We start from the raw sequence: 16,583 nt of genomic DNA on the forward strand, positions 1-16,583 counted from the left end.
AATTAAAGCTGGCATCGCACAACTAGATATCGGTTAAAAGCAGGGCTGGTTAAAAAAAAAAGTATTTAACAGGAAGCAAAGAATCCCTTCATTTCTTCTGAACATTTTTAGTTAATTAAATTTAACTTGTTCATGTTTTACCATGTGAGAAAATTCTAACACCAAAATGATGCACACTCCCTTCAAAAAAGAGGGATGAAGAGGTTTTGTTCATTCTTTTTTTTTTTTTCTCAGAAAATTTCAGGTTTGAAAATATGTGAACTCTTAGTTGAGATACTTTCAACTGAACTGTAGTCAGCATCTGAACACACAGATCTGTAGCATCTGCACAGATGCTACACAGCATCTGTATCTGTACACAGATCTGTACACAGCACCTGTAGTCAATTCATCTGAACTGTAGTCAGTTCTCATGTCTTCAACCAGATATCCAATTCTGGCTAAAGGAGTAGTTTGAGTGATGGAATTAATGCAGTGCCATTCAAAAATGAAAATAAGAAAACGAAATTAAGTTAATTTTTCACTATCAAATTTACAGAAGGCTTCTTCCATAATTTCTACAGCACTAGAGCTATCAGTGCCCCATTTCCTGTCTCTCATAACACAAAATGGAGGCTACAAATATAATTGAAAGTTTATTCTAGGTAATGACTTGAATTTTTCTGCATTTTTCTCCAAGTAATATTATTATAAAGAACTTTCATTTTACTTCAAAAAGATGTTAATTTGATATAACATGCATTTTGTCAAATGTCACATCAAAAATATTTTTGAAGCACTGATCTCAAAAACAATTTTTTTTCAGTCTTGAAAAAAAAGACACAAATCACAAATAGATTAAAATCTAATCACAAATAGATTAAAAACTTGGTAAGCCATAGTGGCAATTGACTTGTTTCACCTTAGCTATTTATAAATTAGGAATATTGACATATAGGTCCTTCTCAAATTAGCGAGATTAGTGGAGAAGGACTAGCATTTCCTGAGATTAACTAACACCTTTGTAAGGCAAGTATTCAAGATAGCTAAGGCAGCTAAGGTTAGTGAAGAAGAATTCGACTCAAAAATCACAAGGCACTAACTTCTTTTTTTTAAACAAACAGTAATCCTGGAAAAAGACATTCATAAGAAACAAGAAGTTCCTATGCTCTGAACCAGGATACTTATACATACATAAGAGTTCTGGATGGTGCTAGTAATGTTGGATATTTTCTTGCTGCAGGCCAGTTGTGCATTTTGAAAAATCTGTCTATTTAATGGTGTCTAAATAATCACTGCAAAGTGCCAAAGAAATGAAACTAATAAGGCAAATCAAGGAAATCTTATGCCCTGTCATTATAGCAAGAAAAAGTTGTGCTTAATATTCCACACATATGCATGTCTTAGAAACAGCAAGGTGAATGAAACTCCTATCTATATTGCAGTCAAAACTCTACTGAGCTCATGAAATATTTCAGGGACAAGAGCATTTCAAGATGATTTCTGTAATAATTCTGACATTCTCCAACAGCTTGACAGCTTGAGTACCTCTCACGGCTGAACAGTATTTCCTTGACAGTTTTCTTATCATTAAGCTTAAAGTTTGCCTCTGAATAATAAGCTATATTTGGCATATTAATAATACTTTAACGTAAAACATGAGCCAAAATAACTCTAGTCTTCATGTTAGAGTAGCTCTTAACTACAGCAAAAAAACGTTAAATTGAAAATCTTACTTCTGATAAACTGCTTCTCTGTGTATTGACAGTTCCAACAATGTCTCCACTCATTTGCACAGAGAGCCCTGAAGCAGCACTGAGGGTCCTCCCCAGTTGGCTCTTAGATGTCAGAGATCTGCTTCTTTGTATACTAATGATGCCTTCCTTATTTCCCTGGTTGACAGGGGTAAGGGGTCGCGAGAGCAAGCTATTTGGGGTCACGGGTCTGCTTCCTGGGGTGGATGGAGTCGGAGGCCTACTGGCTTGTGCGTTGGGCGTGGGAGGCCTGTTGTTTGCCATACTGCAGACCTGGGTTCTGCTGTTAGCGGGCAACGGTGGGGATTTGTTTCCTTGGAGCTGAATGTTTTTCCCCACTTGAGTTGATACCTGGGGCCTTGGATTTTGGCCTTGTGTAGCTGGAAAATTGCCTGGATGGTCAGATGTAACTAAACTAGGATGTTGGATACTAGGACTTCTCAATAGTCTTGCTTCTTCCCATAGTGCTAGGTCCTTTTCAATATCTGTACATGCAGACACACACACAAAGACAAAAGCATTTTTCATTTTTTAACAAAGAAACTCAACTCCAATTCCACCCTAAATGGATTCACTGGCTTCATTGATTTTTCCCAAAACAAATGAAAAGTGCCAAAATCTCAAGTTGGAGAGAGAATATCTATTAACCCTAAAAAATCAAAGATATGCTACATTTAACATTAACTTATTTTATAATATGACTTTGGAAACATGAAAATAATCTGTATCAGCTTCACAATTGTAGTCTACTAGAAGATATTCCACACATTTAAAATGCTACTATTAAAAATAATGCCAGAACTGGAATAACTGCAGAAGTCCTGGATGACACTCTTTCTCAGCTTCTTTAAAGATCAAATATTTTGCTGCCAGCAAATTCTGAAATGTAGTTATCGTTTTTAGCACAAAGTTAAGCAGGTTTCTAACTGTCAGTTTAATCTATCTAAAAACGGACCTCACAAAATCAACTAGTTATTTTCATTTTGAAATAATTATGTCTTTAAGTACTCCTCCATTATGCTTTTAAAAAAGATCAATACACATCACTTTGGAACACATAAGACGCCTGATTAAAATCCAGGGGCCAATAAATGATAGTGTGAGTTACCCGATTTAAAACAAATGAGGAATATATTCTTCTAAAGGTCCAATTAGCCTGTGTCTTTGCAAAATTACAGACCTCCAAGTTCATGGCGCTTCAGAATGCTAAAAAAAATTTGAATATCTATTGATTTAGTATGAGCTCAGTCAACATTATATTTTGTTCATACAGTAACTGAGTCTTCATATACACAAACTTTGATTAATTTCTTCATATATAATTTACATTTTGACATAACATAATTGCTGAGTTTTATTTAGCACACATTCTTTGAGTTTACTTCAGTATCAGCTTCTTCACTAACTAACTAGCTAAATAAATAAAATCTCTGGTCTTACAGATGTGCAGTAAATGAGAATTGAATTACGATTTAGGATTTTTAAAATTTTTTGCCAATGCCATTTAAAGGAAAACAAACCACAAAAAAAAAAAAAAAAAGCAACCCATGGCACTTTCTTGCCTATCAGAAATGCCAGAAGGTGAACATGCTTCATAACACATATAGAACATGTTCATGCATTCAGAAGTTTTTCTTGTAATACAATGTATTCAAAAAGCATGCAGTTACAAAGAATGAGTACTGCAAACTTGGCAGGTTGCTGGAATTAACTACCAACAAAAAATAATTCTATGTTTTGTGTGAGATAAAGCAGCCACCGTATCATAAGAGACTATCTCACCAACAAAAGAATTACTGAGCAATATGCAAAGAAGGAAAAGAAAACTGACTGTTTCAAAATATCATAATAGGAACTCAGTTAATAGGAATAAGAGAGTCTAATGAATGGGCTATTTTCTTGTGAAGGTCTCAGGTAGAAAACAACTGTGATGCGGTAAAAGAGCTGAACCCCAACCACAGCGTAAGTGAAACAACAAGCCGAAGGCTGACAACACCAGTACTGATGTGACAGCAAAGACCTTGCAGGCCATACAACACCACACTGAATCCAGAGAATCTAGACAGTTATTTTTATAGGTACTCTTCCTATATTTGGTCCATGAAGAGCAGCTTTACATATCATCAGCATGATATGACAATAGAGACCTATCATGCTATAGTGTCATGCCATATACTCAAAGCTGAAGAAAATACTGATTACAAAGAAAAGCAAAATGTAACTAGAGTTGGTGAACCAACAGCAATTTCTTATCGCATAAGTCTTGAAAAATTTGTAAAAGAAAATTGTAATTAAGAYGTTGAGTGGCAGGACATTTAATACAGTTTAATTACTGTATTTATTCTAATTACACTACCATTTAAAATATATCTACAAAGGCARCAATCAAATGTTGTTTCTTTTCAAAAAGGAAAGAAAAAATAAAGTTTGTATCTATTTTCATCTGCTTCTGAGCTGCTTTGTCTAAAACATTGACATGGCTRGTTGGCTGAGTGAGACATTTGCTTTCATACATACCAGCAAGGTGTTTTTCCATGGTTTGAAGTTCTTTTGCTGCTAAGGAGTCCTTTACGAGTTTCTGTCTTGGAGAACCTCCAGTTCTGATACCCAGGGCATCCAGGGTCCAAACTGCCTGTGACTTACACAGATAAAAAGAAAGAGGAAGACATCTAATTGCACTTTTAAATGTGTATTTAAAATGATCAAAAAATCATGGGGTAAGATGTTATTCTCATTTAGAAAAATTAATCTAGTACTTTATGAATAGAATTAGTATGTAAGATTTATATGCAAAATATTACAGAACATTTTTTTCCCTTAAATAACGTGTATAGTAGTTGTTAATTAAAATCAATATTTCTGGTCTAATGTGTTTTAAATATGTACCTGCACACAACCTCTTGCTTCATGCTGAGGCAATGTAACAGGACAAAGAATTGCAATTACTTTTATTTAGAGGCATTGCACTTATATTACCATAACATTTGGCCCAGTATCCGTGCACAGCAGCACTTCTGGGAATATCACAGAATTTCCTAATCAAAATTGCCACTCTAAGCAGCATTCCTCTAAGCAGCAACAACAATTAAATCATGATGGCAATACCAGGGATACTGGTAAACAGACCACCTATCCGAACACTGAATGTTATGGTATTCAGTTACCCACATTTTCTGGAATCCATTCAACATGCTTTCAAAAATTGCCCTTAAAATACAACAAACTCAGTAAGCTTTTATGTGTTCCTTTGAGATAAACATAAACATAAACATAAACATAAACATAAACATAAACATAAACATGGATGGGTGGCTGAAGATAACTGCAGCACTTAACGTTTTATTTCTGGTTGGAATCTCAGGCAATAGGAAGGTATAGAGTTCAAAGAAGGAAGAAGGAAATATGGGTTTGATAGTCTTTTGCTTACAAACAAATTGCTTTAGCAATAAAACAGTTTACAGTTGCCTTTGTTTTTGGAAAAATAAATRTAATTCTTCAGAAGTACACTCCTATACCAAAATAATACATTTCCTATATGGTCCAAATAAACAACACCTCATGTGCCAATGATCATTGTGAAGCTTAAATTTGTCAAGTATCTTAACATATACTGCCAATTTATAATTATAAAGCACATTCAATCCTGAAAAGCTGCACATTTTTGCATAAAAAGTCTATGATTCTGTGATTCTGTAAAAAGCCTATTCATATTTAGCAGTGTATCAAATGTTTCATAAATGCTGATATTAATTCACACCATTGTTATTAACTCACATACCTTTGAGAACAGCAATGACATATCTTGATTTACAAATTGATTTTTACAGTGGTTGCACTTTGCTTAAATTTAGCCATATTTAATCCCAAATAATCATAAAGGAACAGCTGAGTAAAACAGTACATAACCTAGAAGTGGAAGTGATCCTACATTTATTTCAGACATATCACTAGATTTGATATACTTGTTTCCCCAATAAACTTCGAACATTTGCCACTTCAGTTTGAAATGTAAATTTGATGCTTATGTCAGAATCAGGCCGGTTGCAGTCCCTAAAAATTATTTACCTCTATTAAATTATTCACATCACTAAATGTTGAGAATAGAACAAGAAATAAAAGTTTGATATTTCATTTTCTAATCAGTTTCTTTTCTGTTTTTTTTTTCTTTTTTTTTCTTTTATTTTCCCCTAAATACACTTGGGGCAAAGGAAGCCTCTTTAAATTATTTTTTATAGTGTATCATCATAAAGAGCAAGACAGCAAAACTTCAATAATCGTTGTAAGGAAAAAATCAAAGTTATAAGAATACAATCTTGAGTATACAATTTCATGCTTAAATATAACTCTGATGAAATCGGAAATAAAATTTAGTCAGTTGATGATGGTAATACTTGAAGACCAAAAGTCTTCAGAAATACCACAAGTAGTCATCAATAGCTGAAAAATGGGATGTTAACAAGGGGGCTTTGCAAGCATTCTGGTTCAAATACTCTAGCAAGAATTTATACTGTTGTAGCAGAATTCACTGGAGCCCCTTTGCTGTAGTGTGTACCTGACAATTAATGGCAGCAGTTACTTCACTTAAGATATATCCAGGCTTGAAAGAAATTTATTTAAATCCTCATATTCCACTTAACCAAAAACTATCCTGATCAAGTACTTGATCATTTGTACTGATCAAGTATAGCAGAGATAAGACACTACCTTTATTTAACTCTGACTTCAGAATGTGTGCTGATGACAGAAAACAAAGTGGGTGGAAAAATCTAGTATGCATGCACTAAGGAATGAAGAGAAATAGTCCTTTCTGGTACCTTTTATATATTCCATCCTCCAATTGCTCATTAAGCTTTATAGATTGTTCATCCAATTGTTCATTAAGCTTTATAGACAGCCTATTTAAACTAATATACATTTTATAAATGGCCTATTTATATAAATGAATCTTTGGATCATAATATGAAGATGTTCCTCGAAGGCATCCTTGTCTTTTTAACTTCATTCCATGGCACAGTGCTGATTTGATGGCTATATTTCAGTACAGCATTTACTCCTAGAAAAACAATATACATGTGAATGCCTTGATCTTAACAGCAGACTGAACTGACACGGGCTGCCATACCTGTGGAAATGCCCACATTGATTCCAGATAGTTTAGACTATCTAAGTCCAAAAAAAAAGCCTAATGTTACAAATCTATAACAACGTCTGGAAATCAAATGCTTATTAAAAAATAATTTTCTCTTTGCTGTTAACCATAAAATGTATTATCAAAGAATGTGGCTTGAATTTATATGGTTTTTTTGGTCTACTTCAGATTCAAACATGCATATATTCAAATGTATATGCTTGCCACACATAACTGCTCTTTCCAAGTGCTTCAGGGACTCTCTAAATAGGGAGAATATCCCAGTCACAAGAGAAAGTGCTTCTTTGTTTTAAAAACTTTTAACATTGAACTGCATGATCTTTGTGAAACATGTAAGAAATCACCATGAAAAGGAGAGTAATATTAGCTTCACCTAATACTGCATTTAATTTACAATTCAATCACAAGTTCCTGATGAGTTGCAAATATATACAATGAATTTTTATTGAGCTTTGTATTCTACATGATTTTGCTAATCAAGTGCAAATTTTATTAATTAATTTGAGGAGACAACATTGTGAGAAAGACAATCATTCTTAGTTTTCTATGTACACTGACACTAACACTTCTTGATGTCTTACATATTTAAATTTAAATAAAGCTTAAATATAAAATTGCCAGTTTCCTTCAATTAAAAAAAAAGAAAAAATGTTTATTCAGCAGTTCATTGGTAAATCTCCCTTCCAAGTAACTCTAACCAAGGAGCTGAGCAAAACTACTATTCAAGCAGGTGATCTTTCTGTACAATATTTTGTTTGTAGGTGCTTTACATTCTATTATTTCTCCATAAGAGTTCACCAAAAGTTTAATTTTTCAGCTTCCATGGTGTGTTTGGGCACATAGGGTGAACTAGTCAACATTTTTTAAGGTATGCTAGACATAAATAATCCTCCGCGGTTTTCTGTTTAAATTTGGCAGCCATCTCTAATCTCCACCTTCCCCATTAGGGTCTATTCTACTTGAAACACCATGTAATTGAAATTACAAGCTTTCTGCTTCCCATGGCAGCCATCCAGCACATTTTACGCTAAACTTACATTAAAAAAAAGCTACTGGGCTAGTCTTCTCTATAGTACTATTGGGATCCACWTATATGTAGGTTTCCTATTTACAGGCAAGAAAGGAGGAGGAAATGCATGGGCAACTGGGAATCACATTTGTTTCACCATCTGAAATGTAACCTGAATAATTTTCTTTTTAATGATTCAGACCTATTTTATTTACTGTCACTTGGAGTAGTATTTGTGAATTTTTATTGCCAAAGATATCAAATGCGGAAAATGAGAGAGAAGAAAAAGGCACTGTTGGGGTTTTTTTCTTTTGTATTTTCTTAAGACTCAGAAAATTCTTGCAATTTAAAATGACAAAAAAAAAAAAAAAAGAGTATTTTTACTCCAGAACACATTTGCTACTCTATCTGAACCAAGACATTTTGAAGGTCTCCTTGGAAGCGCTAACCACAATCTGCACACAACGGTGACACGAGCCACACTCTGCAGGGCCAGGACCTACTGGATGGACTAAGTTTTTCAATCTGCAAAATGACATCCACAAAAAGGGATCTCAACAGGTAAAAAGTGGAGAATTATTTTTAAATACTACAGATGCTCTCCATAGCAAAAGAGAACTTTAAATGCAAGACATTATTATTGTGCAACTATAGATACTAAAAATATTATATTTACTATTTTTTTTTTACTTAGATTAAGTCTAGATAAAAGAAGTTTAAGGTATCTAATTCAAACTATTTGCTTAACCACCTGGGGGATTTTTTTTTCTACTTCTCAAAGACCTTAAAGACATTGATGGTATATTATTCCATTATATTACTTTGTTAATGTAGCTACAAAAATACAATTACTCATCACACTTTTTGTGTGGTTGATTATATTTAAACCTGTAAAACCATTAAGTTACTTCACACCACTCTTCCCTGACAGAATACTGAGAAAAGCTAAGGAAGTCTCTGAATTACAAATAAAATTAAATATTGCTGAAATATAAACATATTCAGCATGGATCAATAGCAAGAGCTAAAAGCTGAATTTTTCCTAGTGCATAAAGCCTCAAATAATTTCAGAAATTAATTATCCTCAAGCAATTTCTGTATTTATCATAATAAATCCATGTGTCTACTCTTCTTAAGAAAGCAATTGAGAAGGCAAGAGGGAAAACACACTAAAAATATTTAAAGCTATCTATAAAGCAAATTAGTATTTTTTCCACAAAAGGAAAAAATTCAAGGTCAATTCTTGCAAAAACACCTTTTTGCAGATGGACAATTTTTTCCCTATAATTTGTGTTACAYGTGGATTAGATCAGTTTACATGGATAATTTGCAAAGAAAAATATATGCTTTAATATGCACATGAAAGGCAAGATGAGAGAGTGCAAAGATCCACATGAAGCAAAAAACAGAAACTGAGAGTCCTGCTAGGTCCAGATGAGGTAAAAAGAAGAAAAACTACACAGAAGGAAGCTGTAGCCACTCAATAAAAGTGCTCAGTGCATATATCCTGCTTCCTTCTGTTAATAACTGAAAAATCCAGTAACTTCCTCTGATAATTTCCTTTGCCACTTCTACTAGAATTTCAGCTTTTCTTGTATCCCTTAAGCATTTTCCATAAAGGTTACTGGCCAAATATTTATCCAACATTTATCTTCAGAAATATAAAGCAAATGAAGGCACTGAGTGCAAGCCACAAAGGGAAATCTCAAGGGAAATAAAAAGCTTTGGATTTTGCCTCTCTCCCTTGTTACATTAAATATTTGTCATGAAATAAGTCRTGTAACAAACTAGGATCTCTAAGTAAGTTTTGAATGTTTGCTTCCACTTTGAATGCTGGCAAAATATGGATCTTAGGAAAACTGCTGACTCCTGTAAATACTCAAATTGCTTACTATTACCATTACTTATTTATTTAGTATTCACTTTGGGATTGTGTGGTATTGAAAATCTAAATCTAAATTTCCCAAGTGTTTTTTTTTTCTATGATCAACCCTACCAAAGACATGAAAACTTAAAAAAACCCCCTCAAAACTGTAAAAATTTCCTTGTACTTCTAAATAAGAAATATCAATGAAGATATCAAGACATTTCCCTATTGTTAAGTTAGTTAGAACTTTTAAATAAATATCTCATATATTAGTTCCAAGCAAATGTAAGCAAAAAGGCTAAATTATAGTTGAGATGTTGTAATGCCAAATTTCATAACTAAATTAGAATGTAAACTATTTTGGTATTGTTCATTATTAATTATTTTGTKGTTCAATAGTAATCATAATAATCATTCTGTAAGTTTAGCAAACTAATAAGATGGATATTTCACCACTAAATAAGCATTAGAGGACATACTGTTATAGTCTAAAATGACTGCACTTTCAAAAGGAGATATTCAAATAAGTCACTGCTAATGCATGGTTTAATGTGAGATAATAACAACAGTTTTCAAAATACCACTGTTCCCAGACTGAAAAAAACAAAACTTCCTTAGAAATGGACTGGATATTCAGAAGAGACAGATAAATTAAGGAGTTTTATTATTCATTGTTGTTTTTATTTATGGGGTTTTTTTTTGTTTCTGGATGACAGTGCTGGCAAGTACAACATTATGCTTACACAAAATCCAATTTTTACCACATTATTTTCAAAAACTAGAGGATTATCCATAAAGAAAAGTACTTACAGATCCTGCTACTTGAGGGCCACTCTCAAATTCATCAATATCTTCCATTAGTGTTTCAACCCCAGATACTCCTGCTGTTATAAAGTGGTAGAAAATAGTAAGTCATGCTAATGAAGCATAATTAATCACTTTGAAAATAAAATGCCTAAGTTAACTGCTGGGATAGTATTACTACCAAACAAGCATTGCTTTTTGGTTCCATTTGGACAGATTTTAATTTATGTCTTTACTGATACTAATAAGCWTAACACAATTTGGAGCAGTGTAACAAATGACTATTATGATGAGCAAGGTACACTTCAGCTTTAGTTATTTTTTACTGTTAAAATTAAATACTGTGTGGCTTTTATACTGTAGAGCTCTTCAGTTCTAATAAAAACAATATAACTTTAATCAATTCAATCAAAGCAAATAGAATGCAGCTAAACATTCTCGACATGCAGTTCTGAACATTTTAGAAAATATTTAAAGGCCATGCATACCATGATCTTTTTCCTATGCCTTTCCTAATAAGTGTGAAGCAACATGACTTCATGAGAAAGCCAGAATATCTCTTTAACGCATGCAGAAAGATTTAAGTCAGAATTGAAGGGCCWATTCCAAAGAAAGCAATTTCCAAGTAACATGCTGGGTTGTGCCACCGCTCTTCTGGGAGTCTACTGGCACTGGGATGCTGTGCATGAGCAGTCGGAAAAGGAAGGTGCCCTGGCATTCCCTGAAATCTGCTGACGTTCAGATACTGTCAGGCAGGTCCTTACATTCCCAGAAATACACAATTTGTTAAATATCTCAGACTATGCTTGGCAGAAAGACTGAACTATGCAAAGCTGCATCAGCCGTGGTCACCACTTTCWTTGCAAACACAAATGAAAGAGGAAGAGGAAGAAGTAATGATGTTGCAGTGTCATGAAGTGGTCAGAAATTGGGAGATCTTCTTCTTTTTGCTTTTTTCTTGTTTTTACTTAAGAGAGCCTCTGGGAAGTCTGAAGTGTTTCCTCCTAGCTGAATTCTGACAGTACTTCAGGACTTGCTGAAGATGTAGGTTTTCTTAAACACCTTTCAGGGGCTCCGTAGGTGATTCAGTAACAGCCTAACGTTGAATGAATGATTTTTGCACTGTCACATCTGATTCTCACCCCTCATTACCACATATTCTTATCCACATATTGATTTTTTTTCCAGTAATAAAAYTCCATCTGGAATAACACTACACATGTCTGATTCATTCTTATCTACAATGGATACCCCTAATTTCAAACTTGCCCTGAATCCAAATGCTTGAAATGTTTACTGTACTGGTGATTTAACAGGAAAAAACAATCAACCAAACAAACAAAAACACAAGCTAGAAGCTATATATTACAGCTTTCTTTTCAAACATTTTAGGTAGAAATATGTACTGCTTAATCACAAATAATAAAAAGCAACAACTATTTTACTCATGTAGGTAGGGACTGAACTGATGTGAATTTTATTTAGCACACACACATACATACACACACACACACACACAAACAAGCAATCTGCAGACCTGACAACACAACAGAACAGGAAGTATCATACGTACACTGTGCATAGCACCAGACAAATTGCCATTTTCAATTCCATTATGTTATTCCAGGTCAAGGAACAAAAGAAACAAATCTTTTCCCACACTTCAGCAATATGTTCACGGTATACTGCAAAGTGGCTCTACTCCTCAAATTGAGCAGTATTTTAAAAGTTTAGAAGTGCTATGTTTTTCCTTTATCYAAGATTTTTTTTTCTGAATTAGATACTGCATTTCACGCTTCCCTTTACAAAAACACATTGACTGATCTTATTTGCTGTCATTTTTTTTTCATAGTAAAACTTGTGTTCTGCTTTATGTCATGGATTTCCCTTGAAGGGTAAGGCACTTAACAGCAAAAGGGATGGGAACAAGTCCCTGTGGTACTTTTGGTCAACTGGGTTTAAATGAACACTTCTGTTTTCAGTGACAATATTTCATAATACACAATCTGAAAAAAAAACACACATCAGTGTATGAAGCCTACACTCCTCCACCATCAAAAACAGACAGGGGGCTGACGACAGCAGATTTCTATTGGATCAGTCCTGCTGAAGTGTCTATCTTTGGAAATGATCTCCTCACCCCATCCACTCATTTATCTACAGAGAAGAGGAGAAAGGCATAGAGGAAAACCTTCAAAGACAGACTAAGTGGCTTAATGGAGGAATAATCCATGAGGGAAATCTGGGAGACTAGGCATCTACACTGCAGTCACAAAATTTACYTCTGGTAATCAGAAACCTAGCTATTTAATTGTCCACTTAATTATTTCTGTGAAGATATATGGCCCTATGGGAAAGAAAACCACTTTTGAAAGATTTTGTTTAGGATAGTAGAAAGAAAGTGCAGTGTTAAAAAGTCTTATGATTTCAGATCTCAAGGCCCAATTTCCCCTCTCTTTTTTTACTACTTATATCAAATGCAAYTCTGTTTAATTCAGCAGGACCATACTACAGAGAAATCAGTATTGTGGTTATTTAAAAGCAGGTCAACACTGTCAACGGAGTCAGGGTAGTGTCTTACTTTGCAGATGATCTTTTTACACAAGCTATTGCTTTGACTTTATTAGGTGGAATTGCTTCAGTGAGGCTTATTTGTAAAGGCTGTTAGATCAGATATGCAGACAACTAAACCTATTACATCCAAAATCCACAAGAGAAAAGTTCCAGGTCTAAGAATTTAACAATTTGCCCACTAAACTCAGGAACAAATCATTATCCAGAGAGAGATATTTCAACTTTGCTGAGGAGCAGGACCATGCATGCATATTCCTGAACCAGAGGTGTGCATCAGCACTTCTCGTTGTGGAGTTTTCTCTCTGCAGAGTCACTGGTACTCATAAGTAAGAGCAAAAAAATAAATTCATATAGTCCTGGAAAAATCTGGTAAGTGAAACTTTTTGTCACATTCTTAGAGGACATAACAAAAAATCCAAAGCGCAGCAAAATTCCTGGTTTAGGCATTTCTAAGAATAGTTTCATTTATCATCTTTACAGTATTTGGGGGAATAAATATCAGCTATGCAGAAAATAGATTATATGCTGCATTTATAGGAAAGATTTGGGCAGCTGTCCAAAGTTTGTGTCTGTTTCTAGGTAGTATTTGTAAAAGCCAGCTGCATTTTTGTAATCAAAAGGTATTGGTAGCCAACATTTTAGAGAAAAAAAAAAAAAAAAGGATTTTTAAAAGGTAGAGCATTTCTGAGAATGCTCTTGTCAGAAATTTGGCAAGACTTCACTGCTGACCTCAGCATTTCTCCCCTAAAGGCTATGCTAGCTATATAGCTTACAGGTTCACATATATTTACATTTACGAGATAAATGTAGATATAACAGGGTAACAGTATGAATTTTGTTGCCCTACATACCTATCTCCCTTTCCCTCCCTGTATTTTCACTTTTTTTTAGGAAAAGGTGCTCAATCTTTTCTACATCCATACCAAATAGAGAATATCCAGCAGTGCAATAAAGTGGTCAAAGTGAAGATAGCTACAGCATTCTGTGCTCCATACACTGTGATCACGATAGAGGCAGCTTTATTGTTACACAGAATCCAGCACTTCCTGACAGGTCCCTCTTTTTGCATCCTGGTGCTTCTGCCCTTTAGCACCATTGCAAATCTTCTGCTCCCACTAATCAGAAAAGAAGCCTACAAGCAAGGTAGGTGTAGTTTTGATTTAGGAACTAGAATATGCAGGAAAGAAGGGTGGAGATCTGTTTAAAATTAATTGTTTCAGGAACAGTAGATTTTTTTCTGCCACATATACATCTTACACCTTTACCTTTTTCCACTGCCATAATCTCATGCGCACAGAATTCACCATCTATTCTACACAAAACACCACCATCTCTTTTCCTTGGGATTAGTCTTTCAACTGAAAATTTTTTCCCCTTTCACTGGGCTTCAGYGCAGTACCCAATCAGAGTCTCTCTTGCTGATGATTTTCATCAGACTTGTAAAAACAAAATATTCTGTGATTTTGAGTCCTGTATTAATTTTGTTTAAACTGACAAACAATAGATAAACAGAAAAAAATGGGATGACTGCATTAAGCCATGTATTCTCAAGAAAGCAATTAAAATGCATTGTTTGTATTCTCAAAAAAGCAATTAGAATGTATTGTTAAAGATATAATAGTTACTAATGTTAACATAAATTCATTTATAAATGAAAATAGCAAAAGATCAGATTGCTATTGTASCCAATAGGCATAAATAGCAGTCATATAGAAGGATAATTAAAAATAACAAAACTGGTTCCTGATTTGTTTTGCTGTAAGTAGTTGAAATAGCCATCAAAATCTCTGTGATTGCTGTAGACTAAACTGCAAATCGATCTTCCTATTGATAGACTTTGCTGGTTTTACCCAGCAATAAGGGAACAGACTGAAAGATGTATCTGTTTAGGAATCTCTGGAAAAATCAGAGCTACTTCTGTGTCCCCCCTTAATTTCTGTTTCAGAGGAAAGCAGGACATTCTCTTAGAAGATAGGAAGGACCTCTTAGGAATAACCTTTTCCATTAGCTTTTTCTATCAAAATTATTTCAGGTGTTCCTTTGTTAAAAACAAAACAAGCAAACAACAACAACAACAACAAACAGAGCAGAAATTGGAACAAGGCCGAGTGTCCTGAATATTGGTCAGCACAATATGCGATTAGGCTTGTAGAAGGCAATGTTCTTTAGAGAAACTGTATAAACTCCTTTTTAGAATGCTTTTAATTCTTGTCAGAGGTGCTCAGAGAGATCAGAGAAGTTTTTTTTTTTTTTTTTTTTTTGGTATAGTTTAAAAGCAGAGGAGAAATTCTGTAACTATTTTTATTTTTACAGTATACCATTTGGACCATATGTATACATATATCTATTCTATCAAAACAACTGTTTCAAAGACCATTCTTTGACAACATACAAGAAACAACCTATTTACTAGAAACTCTTCTAACAGATTTAAATCATAAGTGATTGAGCTCAAATGCCCAGGAATATTCACTGGAAATGAATCTTCCCATAATCTCTGCTCTTCAGTCTAATTGCTAGTGGTCTTGATGGGCAGAAATATGTAGTCTATAACTTACCATCAGAGTCTGACATTGCAGGCTCAGGAGCTTCAGACACCACTAAGCCATCTTCTGGTCTTTCTGCCAAGTTCTCTCCTTGCAATCTAAATTAAGAAAAAATTGAATGAAAATATATGTAATCATATTCTATAGATAAGACACAGAAGGAGGTGAGTTAACACTGTGCCGATTAGAAAAGGTAGCTTTGTTGTAAAGTAAGCATGTATGGTTCAATCATATGCCAACTCATATGCAACTTATTGTATCATTTTGGATATCTAGTAACCAAAATTACCCTCTAAGAGTCACCCCAATCCTGACACATGTACTTTTGTGATATTTATTTTAATAAAAAGAGGACTTTCGATGGTTCCATGTACATATGAAGCTCAGCAAGCATCCTTCACTATGCTCAAAAATATATTAGTAGAAAATACACACAAGAATATTTTCTACTGCTTTGTCAATTTTTAAAGAAAAAAATCAGAATTTTTTTTGCATGCTTGGTCTTCAGGCTTTCACTCTGCAACTGCTGACTGCAGTCAATGCCTTGACAGTACTTTCTAAAAATAGTCTTGTATCTGTTCTTTTTGAATGACTATCCTAAAAATGCAGTCATGCTTCTTTGGGGTTCTATGAATGCYGAGTACAGATCTTTCTCTGAAAAAATGGTTTGTAGCTCTTCACACAATATATAACTGTCATTTACATAAAGGTTAACTTAAGTTGAATTTATTCAGACATAAAAAGAACATGAAACCTGCAAGGGAGTTTTGCAGAACCCAGGAATCATAAAAATGCACTTAAGTAGCATCTTGGGGAAAGAAATAACTGATTTTTCCTAATAATTACTTTAGTTCTTTTTATCACTTCTGGGATGGTTTATTCACAACAGAAAGCTAAGTAA

At 34.1% G+C, this 16,583-nt stretch overlaps 1 protein-coding gene across 7 annotated transcripts in view; it reads right to left on the bottom strand.

Annotated features, from left to right (window-relative positions):
• Positions 1 to 16,583, bottom strand: part of CUNH8orf34 (chromosome unknown C8orf34 homolog) — a 133,298-nt gene that overhangs the window by 13,581 nt on the left and 103,134 nt on the right. For 5 of the 7 annotated variants that reach the window (XM_026035581.1, XM_026035577.1, XM_026035578.1 and 2 more), the window contains 4 exons: positions 15,695 to 15,780; positions 10,569 to 10,642; positions 4,251 to 4,371; positions 1,716 to 2,218 (listed from right to left, as the gene is read on the bottom strand). In XM_026035581.1, the coding sequence (XP_025891366.1) occupies positions 1,716 to 2,218; positions 4,251 to 4,371; positions 10,569 to 10,642; positions 15,695 to 15,780 (784 nt within the window). The remainder of the gene's footprint in view (positions 1 to 1,715; positions 2,219 to 4,250; positions 4,372 to 10,568; positions 10,643 to 15,694; positions 15,781 to 16,583) is intronic. The other 2 variants (XM_026035582.1, XM_026035583.1) reach the window with 1 other exon arrangement.

Source organism: Nothoprocta perdicaria, unplaced genomic scaffold, assembly GCF_003342845.1.
Source record: "Nothoprocta perdicaria isolate Ctin4 unplaced genomic scaffold, notPer1 scaffold_162, whole genome shotgun sequence".
Lineage (NCBI taxonomy): Eukaryota > Metazoa > Chordata > Aves > Tinamiformes > Tinamidae > Nothoprocta > Nothoprocta perdicaria.